Genomic DNA, 16,906 nt, shown 5'->3' with positions numbered 1-16,906 from the left:
CTCATTCTAATCCATATTCAAATCAGTCATTGACCCTTTGCCAAAGAATCAAAAGAAAAATTTAGAATCTGAATATTTGGTACGTATACCCTAAATTAAAATCTTTTAAGTAAAACTATGGATTTTAGAGAGAGAGAGAGAGAATGTGGGCATTCACACGTATCATGTGACATTACATGCGCTTTTGTCGTTTTGCTCCATAAAATTCTCAAAACCAACAAACTCTTTGACTTACAGCTTAGAAACAATCAATGAGAGAGAAAACACGTTGAGATTTTCCCGCCTTCACATGCCAAATTCCTTTCCTTTTCTCTTTCATATCTCTCTCCTCCTTTCTGGTCTAAATATAGGATAAACTCGAATTATATTCGGTCGTTACAGAAATTAAACTGGTAATTATATTTAACAAAATTATCAAATTATATTAAACCGAAAGATAATTTATTTATTCATATTTAAGAGTTTTTTTGTAATTTTATTAAAAAATTAATAATTTAACTCTTTATAAAAAATAAAAATTATCCACAGAACGTTAATTGGGAAAACAAATCCCAAAATACTGTGTTAAAAAAAATTAAAGCCAAATTTAATTGAAAATATCTTTAATTATGTACTTGTGAAAAAATATTATTTGTTTGTTTTATTTTTCTTTATAATTAATGGAAGTGGGGTTTTATTTTTTTGGGTAAAGTGTGAAAAGCTCACAGTGCGACTTTCAAAAGCAAGCATTAAATTTTTAATTGGATATTTATTTAATTAAATAAAAATTATGAAAACGAAGCTGTAAATTAAAATATTTATTTTTTGTGTAAAAGTTTGGATTACGACAAACAAAGAGTGAGGAGGAATTCGTGCCGTTTGACTAATCAGGCAGAGTCATGCAAAAGACGCGAACAAAGTTTTTTTTCTCTCTTTCTCTCCCTTTGTGGGATCGAAAGAATCAGGGCCGTCCAATATTATCTCGGTTAAGAGTTTGATATTGGGATACTTGTCCGGGTGACGTGGCGGAATACGAAGGCGTGAAAGATACCCGACCAGGATCCATCGGGGGCAGTCGTTGCTTCTGGGTTTTGGGCCTTATTTCTAGGTCAAACCCTCCCTTTTAATTACTCGAAGGATTTCTTGCCCCTATTTACATGACGAAAATGTCCTTGATTTTCCGGTACTTTTTCTTTTTTATGTATTTGTTTACATTTTGTTTGTTAGAAGATAAATTATTTTATAACATCAAATATTTGACTTAACGGTTAGTCTATGATATCCTTCAGATTTTAAAGGATGAATTGCATTTATATATATGTCAAAATGAATAGTTAAACTCTCAATGAACTTTTCCTTAATAAAACAAAATTTGTAATTGTGATGACATCATGTCAAAGTCTAGTAAGAACTATTAATGCGACAAATAAATTTGTTCAAATCACTTGGTTTTTTTGAAAAGGGTTTTCTTTTCGACACGACAAAATGAAATAAAAATATTATCTGCATGCATTTAATGGTTATTAAAATGAGGAATTTATCTTTTTGAATTTGTTACATTTGTCAACGTAAAATATTAAATGTTAAATCCAAAAGTAGGAGTCTTTTACTACACTAGTTTCATTTCTATAAAAACTTAAAAAGAAGTTTAAAATTTACAAATAACTTTATTTGTTTGAAACGGTTTGTACATTTACCTAAAATACGAGGAAAAGGTTAGTTATATTGACAAATCCCAAACAATTTTTTATCAAAATTTGTTGGCAAAACAAAAAGACCGCAAAATATGTTTTATATGGGTGATTTGTAGAAGTTAAAATCATAAAAAAAATTATAAAAGCATTAAAGAGGGCAAGATGGTCAATTGACATCTAATTTCGGTAAAAGAAAAGAGAAAAAAGAGCTGCTTCTGGCTTGGGCGGTTGGGCCTGAGGTTGAAGGGGAGGGTCAGTGCCCTATTTGACCAAACAACGAAACGGACAAAAGCACCCCCTAAATGACAACCCTTTCACTCCAACGTCCCACCTCGGTTTCCCGCATTTGACCCTACCACTTTCTTTAAAGCCATTCCCCCTCAAGGACTCCCTCGTCATTTTAATTTTAACGCCAGCCCCAGCCCCAGCCCCAGCCACAGCCCCAGAAACCGGCAAACCGCCAAAACTAAACACTAAAAAATGAAAAAGCCCGCCAGTGGACCTCACTTTCCCACCTGGCAATCGATGTGGACCTCCTATTTTCCCATCTGGCATCAAATTTGGACCCCTCCCCCCTCTTCACGCATTTGGCGATCGCCACGTGTAACCGTCAGGCCAGAGCCAACAAACAACTGCTCAGAATTTAAAATAAAAAAGAAAAAGAAATTTCAAACTTGAAAAGGGCAAAAAAACCCAAAGTCCACTCAGCTAATATAAAAAAGAAACAAAAAAACAAAAAGCAAAAATACAAAATACATTTTCTCTGTTTGCTTTCTCTTTCTCTTTCTCTCTGCAAGCAAGAGAAGAGCAGCAGCAGCAGCAGCAGCAGAAGCCAGAAACAGCAGCAGCAACTCTCTTTTGTTTATTCTTTTCCTTTGTTTTTCATTTTTTTAGAAACTCTGTTTTTTCTTTTTCTCTGCTTCTTTGGAAATAAAGTTTTTTTTATCTTAAAGGGTGGGGAGGGGAGTGAAATGAATCAAATGTGATGGGAAGTGGAGTTTCCACGCTCTGCCCTTGCTTTAATCCGGTGACAAGCCGGTCGAACCGGCAGCCAGACAATCAACCGGACTTGATCTTCGCATCATCAGAGCCGTTGGATGAAACCCTAGGCCACTCCTTTTGTTACGTTCGATCTTCCAATCGTTTCCTCTCTCCGACTCCTTCCGATCGTTTCGTTTCTCCTTCGCACTCTCTACGTTTCTCTCCGTCGCACGACCCGAAAACCCGAACCGGACCCGAAACTTTGTTCAAAGCCATATCCGGAGCCTCGGTGAGTGCTAATACGTCGACTCCCAGAACTGTTCTCCAACTTGACAATATTTACGACGATGCCACTGAGAATACCCTTGGTTACGGCGTCAAGAGCAGTATTGTTAGCGGGAATGGCTTCGAGAGCACGTCTTCGTTTAGTGCCTTGCCGCTGCAGCCGGTGCCACGTGGCGGAGCTCATGACCCGATGGAGCGGGGCGGGTTCTTTATGTCGGGTCCGTTAGAGCGCGGGGCGGTGTCAGGTCCACTGGAGGCCAACCAGGGTCCCGAAGGGAGAGTACATTTCTCGGCACCGTTGGGTGGCATTTATGTGAAAAAGAAGAGGAAGAAAGGCATTACGGGGATTTTGAGAAATTTCTCCGAGAAGAAACGGCCGTGGGTGGTGCCGGTGTTGAATTTCGTCGGAAGAAGGGAGAATTCCGAGGAGGCGGAGGCGGCGGCAGTGGTGGAGGGGAAGACCGAGGGGGATGTGCAGTGGGCGTTGGGGAAGGCCGGGGAGGATCGGGTCCACGTCGTTGTTTCGGAGGAGCAAGGGTGGTTGTTCGTTGGGATTTATGACGGGTTTAATGGGCCGGATGCACCCGAATTCTTAATGGGTAATCTTTATCGAGCTGTTTTCCATGAACTCCATGGTCTTTTTTGGGAACTTGATGAAGAAACCGAAAATGAAGCTGAAAATAAAACGAACGCACCTGACTTAATAATTGCTACAGATAGTTCAAATAAAACTGATACTGAAACTGAGAATCAGCAGAAGTCTGTTGAGGAGGTTAAGAGTGCGGGGGAGGGTTTAATTGGGGAGAATGAATCGAGTGGAGTGGTACAAGAGAGGACGAGGAGGGTAACGTTTGAATCAGAGGGGACTGAGATTAGGAGGAGGAGGTTGTGGGAGTTTCTAGCTGAGGATGATCCAGAAGATGGGTTAGATCTTTCAGGGTCTGATAGGTTTGCATTTTCCGTGGATGATGCAATTAGTGTAAGTAAAGAGGGGACTGCGGTGAGTAGGAGGTGGTTATTATTGTCAAAATTGAAGCAGGGGTTGTCGAAGCATAGAGATGGGTCAGGGAGTTTGTTGTTTCCATGGAGGTTTGGGTTGGAAGAGAAGGAGAAGGTTGAGGAGGTAGGTAATAGAGTGGAGGAGAGGGTTCAAAAAACTGGGAGGAGAAGGAAAGAAGGTCCGGTTGATCATGAATTGGTTTTGAGGGCGTTGTCGAGGGCTCTGGAAGTGACTGAGCTAGCATATTTGGATATGACAGATAAGGTGCTTGGAACGAATCCAGAGCTTGCATTGATGGGTTCGTGTTTGTTGGTGGTTTTGATGAGGGATGAAGATGTGTACGTGATGAATGTGGGGGATAGTAGGGCAATTGTTGCACAGTATGAACTGGAGGAAGTTGGTTCCAGTATGGAGGGAAGAAAGCGAGAGGAAAATGGATCAAACATGGAGGGTATAGTGGAGGAGACACTGGCAGTTGGTGAAAAGGCAATTAAGCCAGTGAGCGAGGCTCCTCCTCAGCCCATGAGATTGACTGCATTGCAGCTGTCAACTGATCATAGCACAAGCATTGAAGAAGTAAGTTCTGAATATTGAAAAATTGTGTTCACTTTCTTGTTTTCTGCCTTTATCTTTGAGTGTTGAGAATCTTTATTACAGCCTTCATCAATATGAATTATGTGGCTTGACAAATTTCTCTGCTTCAGACTGGCAAGCTACATCTTTTGGGTTGCTTAGGTTTGGATTTTATATGACTTCAGTTCTGCTTTAAGGCTGATTCCTGTCTTGGATAATTAGGAAAATAGTGGTTTTGACAACTCTTATTACAACTCCTGGATTGCTAAGTTGTATTTTTTTATGTAAGAGCTTCAGCAAAATTCTAAGTGAACTAAAAGGAATGTCTTGTGGATATGGTTGTACTTTTGGGCATGCTATTGTTTTCTTGTGAACATAATTTTATCAGGTTTCCATCGTTTACCACTTTAGCCAAATAGTTCCATCAACCTCAGGATTGCCTTGAGCTACTTTATTTTTGCTATTGCTTACACATTTTAAGTTTTTCAAATTCTACTTTTACTCTCTTATGATTTTGATCTGCTAGGAAAGAGAATTTAGGGAGTCTAATGTTGAGCAGATGAGGTTCTTACTCTGGAATGGCCTGTGCAATATCTGTGTGCTTCAAGATGTGTTTGGAGAGGAGTCTTATAGATGAATTCATGCAGATCATTTTGTAAAAGCATCTCTTATGTGGTCCTTGAGACAATACCTTAGCCATCATCATTTTTTTCCTGGAAATGGCTCTAGCTAAGGGATAGTAGACCTCGGACAAGCCTGTTTAAGTCTTGTATAAGTCATTTATATTGTTTTTTAAAACTTATAATTGCATATTTAAACTGTTTAGCTTAGCCACAGTTTGTAGTGTGCTAGTGAAATGGTGTACCATGCACCCAATCCTCTTTGATGCACCTCAAAAATCTGTGTTCGAGGTGCCTGGAAATTTCAGGAAGCTTCCTTTTCCGAGTTACTTCCTGGCATCTTGTCATTGGTTCCTGTCATTTTACCTCTTATAAGAGAACATGGTTGATGCATGGAAGCTTCCTTGCAGGTTTTTATTCGTATCTCCTAGCTAGTTGCTCTGGGGATAAATTTTCTCCCTAATGGGTATACATTTTCTGTTCTTTTATGCAGGATCTAGGTGATGGTTTTCTGTTGATTGCCTAATTGAGTCAAATTATTTACTTTATGAGATCTTGCAAGTATATATACTAAGTTACACAGTTTTATCTCCTTCCCCATAGTTTTAATTCCTTTAGAGGGCTGTCTTGCAAGGTTGTATTGTTTAATTATCTTTTTTTTTTTAATGTGGACATTTGTCCTTGACTTGGAAGTGATTTGTAAAATTACTTTTTGCACATTGTAATCTTATCTTCCTGCAATAAGTTTGCATATGCAACCCCTTGTTTCTAGATTTACACTTCTCCTGGTTCTTTTTGGATTTGAGGGTAGTCAAATAAGTTGGAAAGTTGGATATGAAACAGTTTAGAAAAGGCCTCGAATCTCTCTGGTGAAGATTTTGAGAATGGTTGAGATTAACTCTGCATTTTATTTAGGAGAATAAACTACAAATTTCTATAATTTAGAGGATATCTGATCACAATTTCAACAAGAATGTGGAGTTGGATAAGGAGATGGATCTATGTCTTGTAGGATCATAAGGAAGTTGATAAACATTAAATCGTTGGAACACCCAATTTTGTGAATGCCATTTTTGTGTACAGGGAAAGTTCATTGATATTGCTGGCGAACCACTTGGTTTTGAAGAAAATTATTTCAACTTAATGGTATTAGTAAGTGGCACTAGCTTTGCTCCTATGGACTAAGGTAATCATGTAGGGTAGAGTTGTTTATGCCTGAGATGAGTTGGATCTTCAGGAGCAGATTATAGGGGCAGTGTTATGGTGTCCAACAACTTGTTGCACGTCTGTGTTTGTAAATATATCAGAAAATTGGTTGGTATTCCAAAAATTGTTCAGCAGGTTAAGTTATTGTGGTTGAACCCTGAGTTACAAGAAATCAAATAAAATTATAAGGATATTCTGAAAACTGGTGTTTGATAGGGTGAAATAAAATTTGCCATTTGATGAAAGACTAGATTTATCTGCTATCTTTTGTCATCCCTTTTTCGTTTTTAACAGGATACAATCAATTAGGTAAGTTTAGATTGCCATGCTCAGATCTGTCTCTTTATGCTTTTCATGCTGACATGGGTGTTTTGGGGTAAATGGAAGTGTTTGTTTTTTTGGTGGATGATACTAATTCAGACAAATGGGCTCCTTAGCTCTTAAAGCTTTAAGAAAAACCTGATTATTTACCATTCTGTGCTTTATGTTTGGAGTTGTTCTGCAGCTAGAAGAATTCAGGTCTTTCTGTACTTTTTATTGGAACAACTTTGGTCTCACCTTTGTATGTAGTCATTGATCTGGAATATTAGGATAATAAGGAACACTCCAGCTCGACAGTTGTTAATAGTGCATGATATGGTGCATTTGGAATGACAGAAGCAGCGAGATTCCTGGATGTGATCTCCTTGTGCAACCTGAAATGGTGTTCTTTGGATCATTATTTCATGGATTACCAGGGACAATGATTTGGCTCTTGTATATACCTCTTTCCCTGCTCTTTCTCAAAATTTGGATCCTTTACACATTTAATATTGGATTTTAGTGAGTTCAGGTTGAAGAGGGTCTTCTCTTGTATCAAGCACATCTACTATGGTAATATTGCCTTGGATGTCCTCAACTAATGATGAATGATAATATTCCCTAAACAGTCAACAAAAGTACATAAAATTGCAGGTTTTTTGGTGATTGTTGTTACAGACATGGAAGGTTTTCAGTTGAAACTGTATATAGTCCTCCCAATTTATATGTTGCATTTGCTGAATCTCACTTTTGATTTGTGCAGGAAGTCATAAGAATAAAGAATGAGCATCCAGATGACAGCCACTGCATTGTCAATGACAGAGTGAAAGGTCGACTTAAAGTAACTAGAGCATTTGGTGCAGGATTTCTGAAAAAGGTTCTTTCACATTTCTTTTCACTATTGAAGTCTTAAATCCTATCTATAATAGTTTGTGTTCAATAAAGGCATTGAATGGAGTGGCTTATCAATTATTTACTATTAACAGGTTATAAAGGAAATTCTGAAGGTTAAGAAGAGTACAAATTTTACTTGTCTTTTCTCTGGGGAAAAAATAATTTAGTTTCAGACCAAAGAATATTTCAGTTATCCAACATTTTAATGTGATTGTCTTCCAATGTCACAAATAACAAACTATGCATGCCTCTTTTTTGGATGAGGGAGGGGCCTTAGGAGCTAGGAGGAAAAGGGCATTCACTCATGTAATATTATGCTAAAAACTTAATATATTTAAGAATATAACCTGGTTATGCCATAACATGATGTTCACATTTTGCAGCCCAAGTTGAATGATGCATTATTGGAGATGTTTCGAAATGAGTACATTGGTACTGCACCATATATATCCTGCTCACCTTCTATTTGTCACCATAGACTTTGCCCAAGGGATCAATTTTTAATCCTCTCTTCTGATGGATTATATCAGTATCTGAGCAATCAGGAAGTGGTTTCTCTTGTTGAGAGTTTTATGGAGAAGTTTCCGGATGGAGACCCTGCACAACACTTGATAGAGGAGCTTCTTTTCCGTGCAGCCAAGAAAGCTGGTAAACATCGTTTCTATAATTTTCTTCATATTTCTACAACCTTGTGTATAATGTTAGTGGATTGCCACTTGTGGATGAATTTTCGCAAATGCTTATTTTTCTTTAAACTTAACAACTATAAATGGTGGTTGACACAAAAGATAGATTCATCACAATTTATTTCTGTTTATCTGACATGTTGGTTATTCTTTTTCCGGGACTGAATTTTATCTTGGGTTGGATTTCTGCAGGCATGGATTTCCATGAATTACTGGACATCCCGCAAGGGGATCGAAGAAAGTACCATGATGATGTTACTGTCATGGTGATATCGCTGGAGGGAAGAATTTGGAAGTCATCAGGAAAGTACTTATGAAACTCTTCACATGCTGGACTCACACCAAGCAATTTCCTTACACCAAGAGACTGAGATCTCAGAAGTTTAAATTCTGAAGTCCAGTTCTTCGCAAAGCACTGGGGAAAGTGGGTGCTGGCCCATTTTTCGTGGGTCTGAAGGGGATTATTTCGGTCATACATCACAAGCTTACACAGTTGATAGCAGTAAGTCCGGATGATACCAGCGAAGACTAATGTTAGGTAGTCATCAGGAGTTGAGTAGATGCCTGAAATTTTTGTTTCAGGATAAAAGAAAGCGAAAATCTGCAGATGGCGTCACCAGGAAATGCTCTTTAGGGACAGAAAAGAAGGAGATAAATTTTTTTTCGCATTTTCCTTATTTTTCCTTTAAAGACATTTTCTTCCTTAAGAGGATTTTGCATAGGCGGAGGCTCTTTCAATTCTAGATGCCTTCTTCTTCATCTTCTCTCGCTTTTAGAGCCAAAAAGACTAAAAAAGAAAATAGTGTCTGTAATTTGGTGGGGGGATACAAATATTAGACATAGTTACTGAAGTTGAGCATTTCCTCGTCCAAAGTGAGCATCTGTAATTTTGAAGGTGGATTTCGACCAATGCGGTTCACAATAGTTGGAATTTGTTCCCTGGTCCTTTTTCTGAGTTCATCTTCTTGCTCCTGCAAACAATTCTTCCAGCCCTGGAGCACAATTATTATCTCCCCTGGAAACTATATACCATTAACAACAAAGAAGATCCGTCTTAAAAAAAAATTCAGGGCTTACTTTCTAGAATTCCTTCGATTGAAAGCAGATGCAGAACACAACTGGTTTTGCTGATAATCAGCTATCCTGTAAACGAATGTGACAAACAAGGGTATTTTAAGAGTCGGGCTAGTGATCACAGACGATTAACCATTTATGCTGTAACAGCGGGTGAAGGAATCCTCGATTGCAGCCACAGCACTAAATCCTCCCTTGTTGCCACAAAGCAACCAGCTTTCTCCTCACTCTGCCTGAACGGTACTGCAAGTTTCTTCAAATGAGAAGCGAAGGCATTGGACAATCCTTGAGAGAATCTATGAGTTCCAGTACCAGTTTGAGCTGAAAATAACTCTGGCAATGCTTCTTCACGCTTAACAATTTTGGCCAAAGTCCCCATCCACTCTTCAAGGGCAGTCTGTGCTGCCCCAACAGACAGCGAGCGGACATCCAGACTCCACTCATTCACGGTTTTGTTGTGTAAACCTGGGTACAACCCATATACGGTTCCCAGATAGAGCAGATCATGTGCTCTCTCATGGAGATTCTTACTTCGACATATATCGATCAAGCAATTACAGAATGGTCTTCTGGCATCATCTGTAGTGTCACTGATGATACCCTTGAACTCTTCTTTAACAGTGTCAAGACTACTTTTCTCATCTTCAATCAATTTCACGAATGCAACTAACCGAGGATTAGCTTGCTGCAGGCAAGCAAGGACTTTATCCATATCCTCCCTCTTCTCACACAGCGACACAACAGACAACAGGCATCCACAGAGCCTATCATCTGGCTTGATTCCTTGTTCAACTGAGACAGAAAATACCCTCACCAACTCATCCATTCTTCTGGCCTTGCCCAAGCACTGAATCAAACAAGTGCTTCCCATGACATTGAGCTCAACACCAACCTTGGACATCTCTTCGAACAACTCCATCGCCTTACCAACATTCCCCCCACTTCCATATATATTTAGCATTGCGGTGTAGCTCCAACTATCTGGCCCACAATGCTCTGATTGCTTCATATCCGCAAAAAGCTTCTCCGCCTCCTCAACTAAACCAACGTCTGCACACATATTCAACAAAGTATTATACAAAATAAAATCCATCGGCCACTTTTTAGACTTCATTTCCTCCCATAATTCCAATGCATCTTTTGCCCACCTTGCCTTGCCATATATCTTGGCAAGGGCAGTTAAAGTCTTCTCATTTGGAGTTAAACCAGACTCAAGCAATTCCTCAAAGAGGTTTCTTGCCAACCCAGGCTTCCCTGCCTTGCCCATAGCCTCTAACAAAGTATTATAAACAACCAAATTAGGCTGCACACCGAAAGACTTCATTTCTTGCAAAACATACCGAATACCATCATAGTCTCCAGCCTCACCAAACATCTTTGCCAATACACAGAATGCAATAGGGTCAGGTTTCCAACCACTAGCTACCCCTCTCTCATACAAATTGAGTACTTCCTCAACCTTACCCAATTTTGCATAAACATCTAAAATAGCAGAATAAGTGACTTCATCAGGCATCAAACCAGTTTTATACATTCTCTCAAACCACTCTACAGCTTTATCAAAGAGATAGCATCTTTTGGCACAGGTAATAATAGTTGAATATGTAATGTTATCAAGTGGAATCTCATTGCTTACCATTTCATTAGCAAGTTCCTCAATGAGCTCAAACTGCCTCCCAAACCTCAAAGACTTCATTGTGACATTGTAGAATATAGTTTCCATGGGAAACAAATTCTTGGTCTTTATCCAATTGAAGAAAAGGTGAGCCTTTTGCCATGGTTTCAAGCTGTTGAGTATCAAAAGTACATTTTCTCTAGTGGGTTGCTGTGGAATTTCCTCAAGAACACTTAAGAAAGCATCTTCACTATTTTCACAATCATTCAGTTTCTTTGCAAAGAGTTTCAGCTCTCTGACTTTCGGATTGTATGCATAAGGAGAACGCGTTTGCCTTTGCAGTGAAAGCACAGATCTTTTAGGCTTGGTGGGATTAACCCATGTGGACTTTGGCTTCGACAAGAGACAAGCTTGGTCCTTTTTGGGAAGTGTGGTTGTGGAAAGAGGCTGGAGTTGCTCAGATAAAGATGGGGTTTTTTTGGGTGATACTGGTGGGTTTTTGGGAGGTTTTGAGGAAGACTTGGAGGAGTTACAAGAAATGGTGAATTTTCTTCTGGGGTTTTGCGTTTTTGTTTTGGTGAAGAAAACGGGTCTTTTTGTATCAGATTGAGCGATAGGAAAATGGACATCAAGTGCAGTGGAGAGAGCAGCAGCCATGGGTAAGTGTTTCGAGTGAAGAAATAAAAAATCTGGACAGGTCTGCTTTGTATATTTATAGTGGCAGTAGATATTTTGGTTTCCTTATCTGAATTCCTTTAGGACATTCCCAACTCCCAAATAATTTTCATTAGGGAGAGAAATTACTCTATCTGGGTGAGTGCTACAGTAGGTGAAGGGTAGCTCTCATAACGCCAAATAAAAATGAATGGGTAAATGAGATTGAATCCCAACTCCTAAATAATTTTGATTAGGGAGAGAAAGAGAAATTACTCTATCTGGGTGAGTGCTTCAGTAGGTGAAGGTATGTGGATGAAGCCCAGAGAGAAAAGAAGAAAAAATTGGGTGGATGAAGCCCAGAGAGAAAAAAAGAAAAAAATTGGGTGGATGAAGCCCAAAGAAAAAGAAGGAAAAAAATTGGGTTAGAGATCCACCGTGATGGGGGGGTAGCCTTCACCGCATGTGTGGATAACAGGAAAGCCCGAAGGCTGCTCCCGTCCCTGTCAGGGGAGATGCCAACCATCTCTCCTTTTTAAGAACACGGTCCACTCGACTCAGGAGCATTATTATATATTACATAGACTTTCTTGCCTAAGAGATGTGGGTTTTGGGCAAAATTTATATCCAAAAGAAAAAAAAAAGAACCAATTAGAAAAGAAAAAACAATAATCTTTTCTCAACAAAATAAGCAATCAAGCAGTTACAATGTTTTATTTGATAGTACGGGCTACTTTCCTCTCAATGGAGCAGTGTAACCGTAAGGTGTGCCTCAAAATCCACTCATTTCCAAACAAGATCAAAATTTGTTTGCATTTGAGTGATCATTATTTTGGAGATAAACAATGACAACAAATACATAAATATCATAATTTGGATACATACACCATCAATTATCGTTCCTTATGAAGACCCTTTTCCTGTGGATTCGAGCAGTTCTTTAACATGATCTTTTGCTTGCTTTTGGACAAAAGCGTAAGGCAGCCTGTCGATAACCTCAGCCCCAAATGAAAAGACAAGAGCCTTTCTAGCGGTCTCCAAGTCAATCCCACGTGCTTGAAAGTAGAACAGTTGGCTGTCTTCGAGGTCACTTATTGCAGCTCCATGAGAGCACTTGACATCATCCGCGATAATTTGAAGATTGGGTTTGACATTCACAGTCGCTCGAGGCTCAAGAAGGAGGCTCCTTGTTAGTTGCCCTGCATCTGTCTGTTGTGCATATCTGCGAAAGATTAGAAGTGAATGAGATCATAGAAATATAACATCCACGCTCTTATAGTAATCATGCATCAATTATAATTTATAACTATATAGCGACTCTGTTGTTTTAGGCATTATCCAGACGAAAACAAGGGCAAGAGATTTTCCAGGATACTAGGGTGAAGGGAAGAAAAAAAGTACTTCGAGGGGCGAGGGGGGAAGAAATAGAAATCTTTAAAACTTCAATTTTCAGCAACTCATTCTCTGATAATCCTAACACATTGAGACCCAACATTATCTTCTCCCATTCATATCAAATTATTTTCTGATAACCCTACAATGAGAATTATCAATAATGAAACACAACAGAGTTACCTGTTGACCTTTACATTCCCATCAAAAACTGCTTGCCCTGAAGAGTGAGCCACGATACATTTGTGAAGTTGTTGAGAATAACCTCTTGGATGGTCCAAAATTATTCTACTATGTAGATCTTGGGTTTGATCACCAACAGACAAATGAAACGTTGTTAACTCAGTTACTGTATCGGAGCCCACTTGTTGAACATGGACATTATGCCTGCTCAATTTTCCACCAGTGCTTACCTCCACAAGCTCATAGGTACTAGTTGATTCCTACACATTGTCAGTAAGTTTATGAGAATATTGTTGCTCAGTAAGTTCCAAATGTATATTTAAATTCAATTTACATAACAGAAAAAGTGGCTTTAGGAAATGATATTTGGGTGGCAGACTTCTTGACGACTAGGCCGAAGTCATTTGTAAAGGGATTGGATCGTGAACGGTAATTGAGATGGGATTAGAGCCACAAGTGCTTGGCTATCAGGTTATAACTAGGTGTATATGATCCAAATGACCTTTCAAAGGATTTGATCAACCCTTTCTCTATCTCTTACTAAATTTAGCATGGGATTCACATCTCCTCTTTCCCTTTCAATCTCACTCTCCATTTATACCTTAGCATTGAATCTTCATAAAAATGTAGGAAATGTTGTTCACCTTTTCACGTGATATTTAAATCAATTTTTAGTTTATTCAAAGGGATAAATCATATCATTAGTTGATCCAAGCAAGTAACTCTTTGTCTAATTAAAGATACCATTCCATGCCATATGATTCAATGACACACTTTATTGGAGGGTTGACGAAGTGAGTGCAATGACTCAAATCTAAATCTCTACCCAAATATAGATCCCCCTGAGCCAAGTTCACCCTATTGAAGACATAAATTTCCTCCAAATTCTAGATTGACAAAGCGTAACAAAAATAAAGTCTTCACTCTTCAGGGAGCCCCTAGACTGGAAAAAGGAAATTGACTAGATGTTTAGTCAATTTTCTAGAGATAACTATAGGAGTCATGTAGACTTGAGTTTCCAAAGTTGTGTTCCACTGTGTTACTACCTTTTTGGTTGTTCTCCTAACAAAATTTTCATTTTTCACCTAAAAATACTTCCTCCCTAAAGATCAACTGACCCCGATACAAGCATATATAAAGTTCATTCACTTAACTAACAACTTACACACAAACTTCACAAGCAATCAACATATCAATTTAAGAAGCAATAACACGAAAATTACCTGCCGGACGGAAGTCCACTTGATATGAGCAGCACTCAAAGACTGTCTCTGCACATAAGAATGCCTAACTTTCCCTCCTTCTCCAACCACCACCTCCAAAACTGAATTCGTCCAATAACATTCACTCCCTTCTTTACCAACAAATTCCTCAACTATCCCAACCTTCCCTCCTTTCTCAACCAACACAAAAACTCTCGGATTCGAAACCGGCATCTTTTTAGAGCCCCCATCACCTCCCTCAACTGAAATGTACTTCAAATAAATAGGATTCTCAACTCTACACCCTTCAGGCACATAAACAACCGTCACATCAGGTGCTCCCAATCCATTGACAGACCAAAACAAATCACCCCATTCAAAATCACCTAAAAATTCACACACCCTTTTAAGAATTCCCTCTGAAGACAACTTTAACAAGCTACCTACATAAACCCCATCAGGAAAATTTGATGAATCAAATGAAGAATCCACAAGAAACCCATCAACAAAATCAAAACTTTTAAACTGGGCATCACTCGAAACATCCAAAAAAGCTAGGGATTCAGGTGGGCGAGAAATTGGCTTTATATCTGAATTCTTGATAAAAGAAGTGTCTGTGAAGCGAAAAGACTCGTCTTTTCGAGAGGGCCATTGGGTTGAAACAAGGGTTTCCGAGGAATTGTCTCTAAGCTTTTGAAGCGGCAAAGAAGAGGAAGAAGGGAGAGAGTCTTCCAATGAGTCAGCTAATTGGAGAACAAATTGGTCAGTAAACGAAGCTTGTGGGGAAGTTGGAATTGTTTGGATTGAGAGTTTGGTTTTGGTTCTTTTGGGTTTGAGTTTGGGTTTTGAAGGCGTGAGTTTCGGAGTAAACTGAAGAAAATTTTGGTGAGTAAATGCTAAGGCAGCCATTGACGAGCGGCTGAGACCTGCGGCCCTTCGGACTAGAAAATTTGTATTTTTAGTTAAACCGACACAAAATAGGAAAATTAGAGTTTCGCCCCTTTTCCTATTGTAATTGCAGAATGTCCACAATTAGTTTTGATGAAATTGCAATTGTATTGGAGTTTTCTCAACATTGAAGTCCTTGAATTATTACGCCAAGGTGTTTTTTTCTACTTGAATTAAATTTAAAATAATACATAAGATTCTTCATATATTTTTAAATTCTTCAACGAAAATTAATTAGATACTTAAAATTATTAATCAAACATAGATCTTAAATTGCTATAATTAACATACACACACAAGAAAGAGATATAAATCAAAATAAAGATACATTATAGGTATGTATAAGTGATTTTTTATTAATAAGTAGACTTTTTTAATTTTTTTTAAATAAAATGAAAATAAATTAATTCGAATATACCAATTTCAATGGTATGAGTATTCACTTGATTTGAGAGTCGAGATTAAAAGAAGTTGAGGCATACTTCCTTGATGTGGGTAAAAGCAGCAATAACTAAAACAAAAGAATAATGATTAGGTTATCCTCTCATGAAGGAGATGAACAAGGAATAGTAATTTTTTTTTATTAAAAAACTCTTACCTAAAAGGTAAACCCATTTAATTATTTGTGGGAAACGCAGAACACGAGGCCTAAACCTGTTCATGTTTGATGATTACGTTTTTAGCAAAAAACAAAATGGTAAGACTATTCATACTTCAAATCAAAAATCCTTCCCTCATATTTAAAATCTTCATCTTGTCTGCTTAGACCCATTCATATTTTGACCAGAGGAATCTTGTCTGCAGACTCAGAAAACCCACAAAATTCTAAAAGCAAATCTCCTTACTTTCAAACTCCTAATAGTTTGTTTAATGTTGAAGTGGATGATTTAGTCTAACCTTAAGGGATTTGGCCTGTCAGTCATTTCTGCTTTCATGCTGCGACATGTCTGGTACATGAATCCTTAATTAGTCTCTTCTTTTCTTTTTTTTAATTTTCCACAATCCCATGGTCATAGATATCTCTAACAGAACATCTGTGATAATTGTGAGAGAGATTATATCATGTTTTAATTTTATAAGAGAGTCCAAAGTTGACTTGTTTTGTCTGATTTGCTTCAATGAGGAACACTGCTTGGAGGCCGCTGCCTTTTCTGTTAATTTCCAAAGGACCAAATTATTAGGGTCCCATCCCCACAAAACCACTTTGATAGATGCGACCAATCTGAGTCCGCAGCACTCTCTCTCTCTCATCAATGAGTCCATGATTAGGTGGGTGCACTGTTTAACACTGAACCTTTTCCTTTTTATCTTTTCCGCGACTCAGATTTTCCCCAAGATCTCTAACCCCCACTCCCATGGAGGAAAGCAACATGTCACATCCCCGTCCATTGAAGCAAGCTTGACTCGTCATTCATCAATCTTACCCTAAACCAATCCATTTAGGAGGACTTAATTAGACCAAAACCATTTGCTTCTTTTCTTAAGTGGGAGCATTAAACACAACTCCCAACTCCCAACTTAATCTCGATTAGTCATATATTATATACACATGTTGTATTTCACGAGTGATAATTTTAAATCGTTAATTACATGTATACTTTTTTTTTATAATTATAAAAA

At 38.3% G+C, this 16,906-nt stretch overlaps 3 protein-coding genes and 1 non-coding gene across 5 annotated transcripts; 1 reads left to right on the top strand and 3 right to left on the bottom strand.

Annotated features, from left to right (window-relative positions):
• Nucleotides 1-2,404: 2,404 nt before the first annotated feature.
• On the top strand, nucleotides 2,405-8,865 carry PLL1 (poltergeist like 1). 2 transcript variants are annotated; one of them, XR_001927169.2, is made up of 5 exons: nucleotides 2,405-4,515; nucleotides 7,402-7,515; nucleotides 7,916-7,964; nucleotides 8,063-8,180; nucleotides 8,411-8,865. XR_001927169.2 is itself a non-coding variant. In XM_007039485.3 (4 exons), the coding sequence occupies exons 1-4, from the start codon at nucleotides 2,659-2,661 to the stop codon at nucleotides 8,533-8,535; spliced, it is 2,361 nt and encodes a 786-aa protein (XP_007039547.3). In that variant the 5' UTR covers nucleotides 2,408-2,658; the 3' UTR covers nucleotides 8,536-8,865. The 2 variants fall into 2 exon arrangements, 1 of the variants encoding a protein (XP_007039547.3); XM_007039485.3 differs by having other exon boundaries at nucleotides 2,408-4,515; nucleotides 7,916-8,180.
• LOC18606072 (pentatricopeptide (PPR) repeat-containing protein) lies at nucleotides 8,864-11,719 on the bottom strand. Its single transcript, XM_018117731.2, has 2 exons — nucleotides 9,296-11,719; nucleotides 8,864-9,210 (listed from the first exon to the last, which is right to left on the bottom strand). The coding sequence occupies exon 1, from the start codon at nucleotides 11,562-11,564 to the stop codon at nucleotides 9,429-9,431; it is 2,136 nt and encodes a 711-aa protein (XP_017973220.2). The 5' UTR covers nucleotides 11,565-11,719; the 3' UTR covers nucleotides 8,864-9,210; nucleotides 9,296-9,428.
• A 255-nt stretch (nucleotides 11,720-11,974) lies between these two features.
• Nucleotides 11,975-12,106, bottom strand: LOC148763837 (U6atac minor spliceosomal RNA). The gene has a single exon (XR_016025621.1). It is a non-coding gene; the product is annotated as a U6atac minor spliceosomal RNA (small nuclear RNA).
• Nucleotides 12,107-12,212: 106 nt separating this feature from the next.
• On the bottom strand, nucleotides 12,213-15,290 carry ABCI7 (non-intrinsic ABC protein 6). The gene is made up of 3 exons (XM_018117732.2): nucleotides 14,360-15,290; nucleotides 13,137-13,396; nucleotides 12,213-12,783 (listed from the first exon to the last, which is right to left on the bottom strand). Exons 1-3 carry the CDS (start codon nucleotides 15,245-15,247, stop codon nucleotides 12,465-12,467), a joined length of 1,467 nt encoding a protein of 488 aa, XP_017973221.2. The 5' UTR covers nucleotides 15,248-15,290; the 3' UTR covers nucleotides 12,213-12,464.
• Between the last annotated feature and the right edge of the window lie 1,616 nt (nucleotides 15,291-16,906).

The sequence above is a fragment of the Theobroma cacao genome, chromosome 3, assembly GCF_053813885.1.
Source record: "Theobroma cacao isolate CCN51 chromosome 3, ASM5381388v1, whole genome shotgun sequence".
NCBI classification, from domain to species: domain Eukaryota; kingdom Viridiplantae; phylum Streptophyta; class Magnoliopsida; order Malvales; family Malvaceae; genus Theobroma; species Theobroma cacao.
This window is presented reverse-complemented; position numbering and strand designations above follow the sequence as displayed.

Bases quoted from the DNA above. Each gene is read 5' to 3' on its own strand.
- LOC18606072 (XM_018117731.2), bottom strand. From the start codon at position 11,564: ATGGCTGCTGCTCTCTCCACTGCACTTGATGTCCATTTTCCTATCGCT.
- PLL1 (XM_007039485.3), top strand. From the start codon at position 2,659: ATGGGAAGTGGAGTTTCCACGCTCTGCCCTTGCTTTAATCCGGTGACA. The intron at 4,516-7,401 runs GTAAGTTCTGAA...TGATTTGTGCAG, and splicing joins ATAGCACAAGCATTGAAGAA to GAAGTCATAAGAATAAAGAA. The intron at 8,181-8,410 runs GTAAACATCGTT...GGATTTCTGCAG, and splicing joins CCGTGCAGCCAAGAAAGCTG to GCATGGATTTCCATGAATTA.
- ABCI7 (XM_018117732.2), bottom strand. From the start codon at position 15,247: ATGGCTGCCTTAGCATTTACTCACCAAAATTTTCTTCAGTTTACTCCG. The intron at 13,397-14,359 runs GTAATTTTCGTG...GACAATGTGTAG, and splicing joins AGTGGACTTCCGTCCGGCAG to GAATCAACTAGTACCTATGA. The intron at 12,784-13,136 runs GTAACTCTGTTG...AATCTTTCGCAG, and splicing joins GGGAATGTAAAGGTCAACAG to ATATGCACAACAGACAGATG.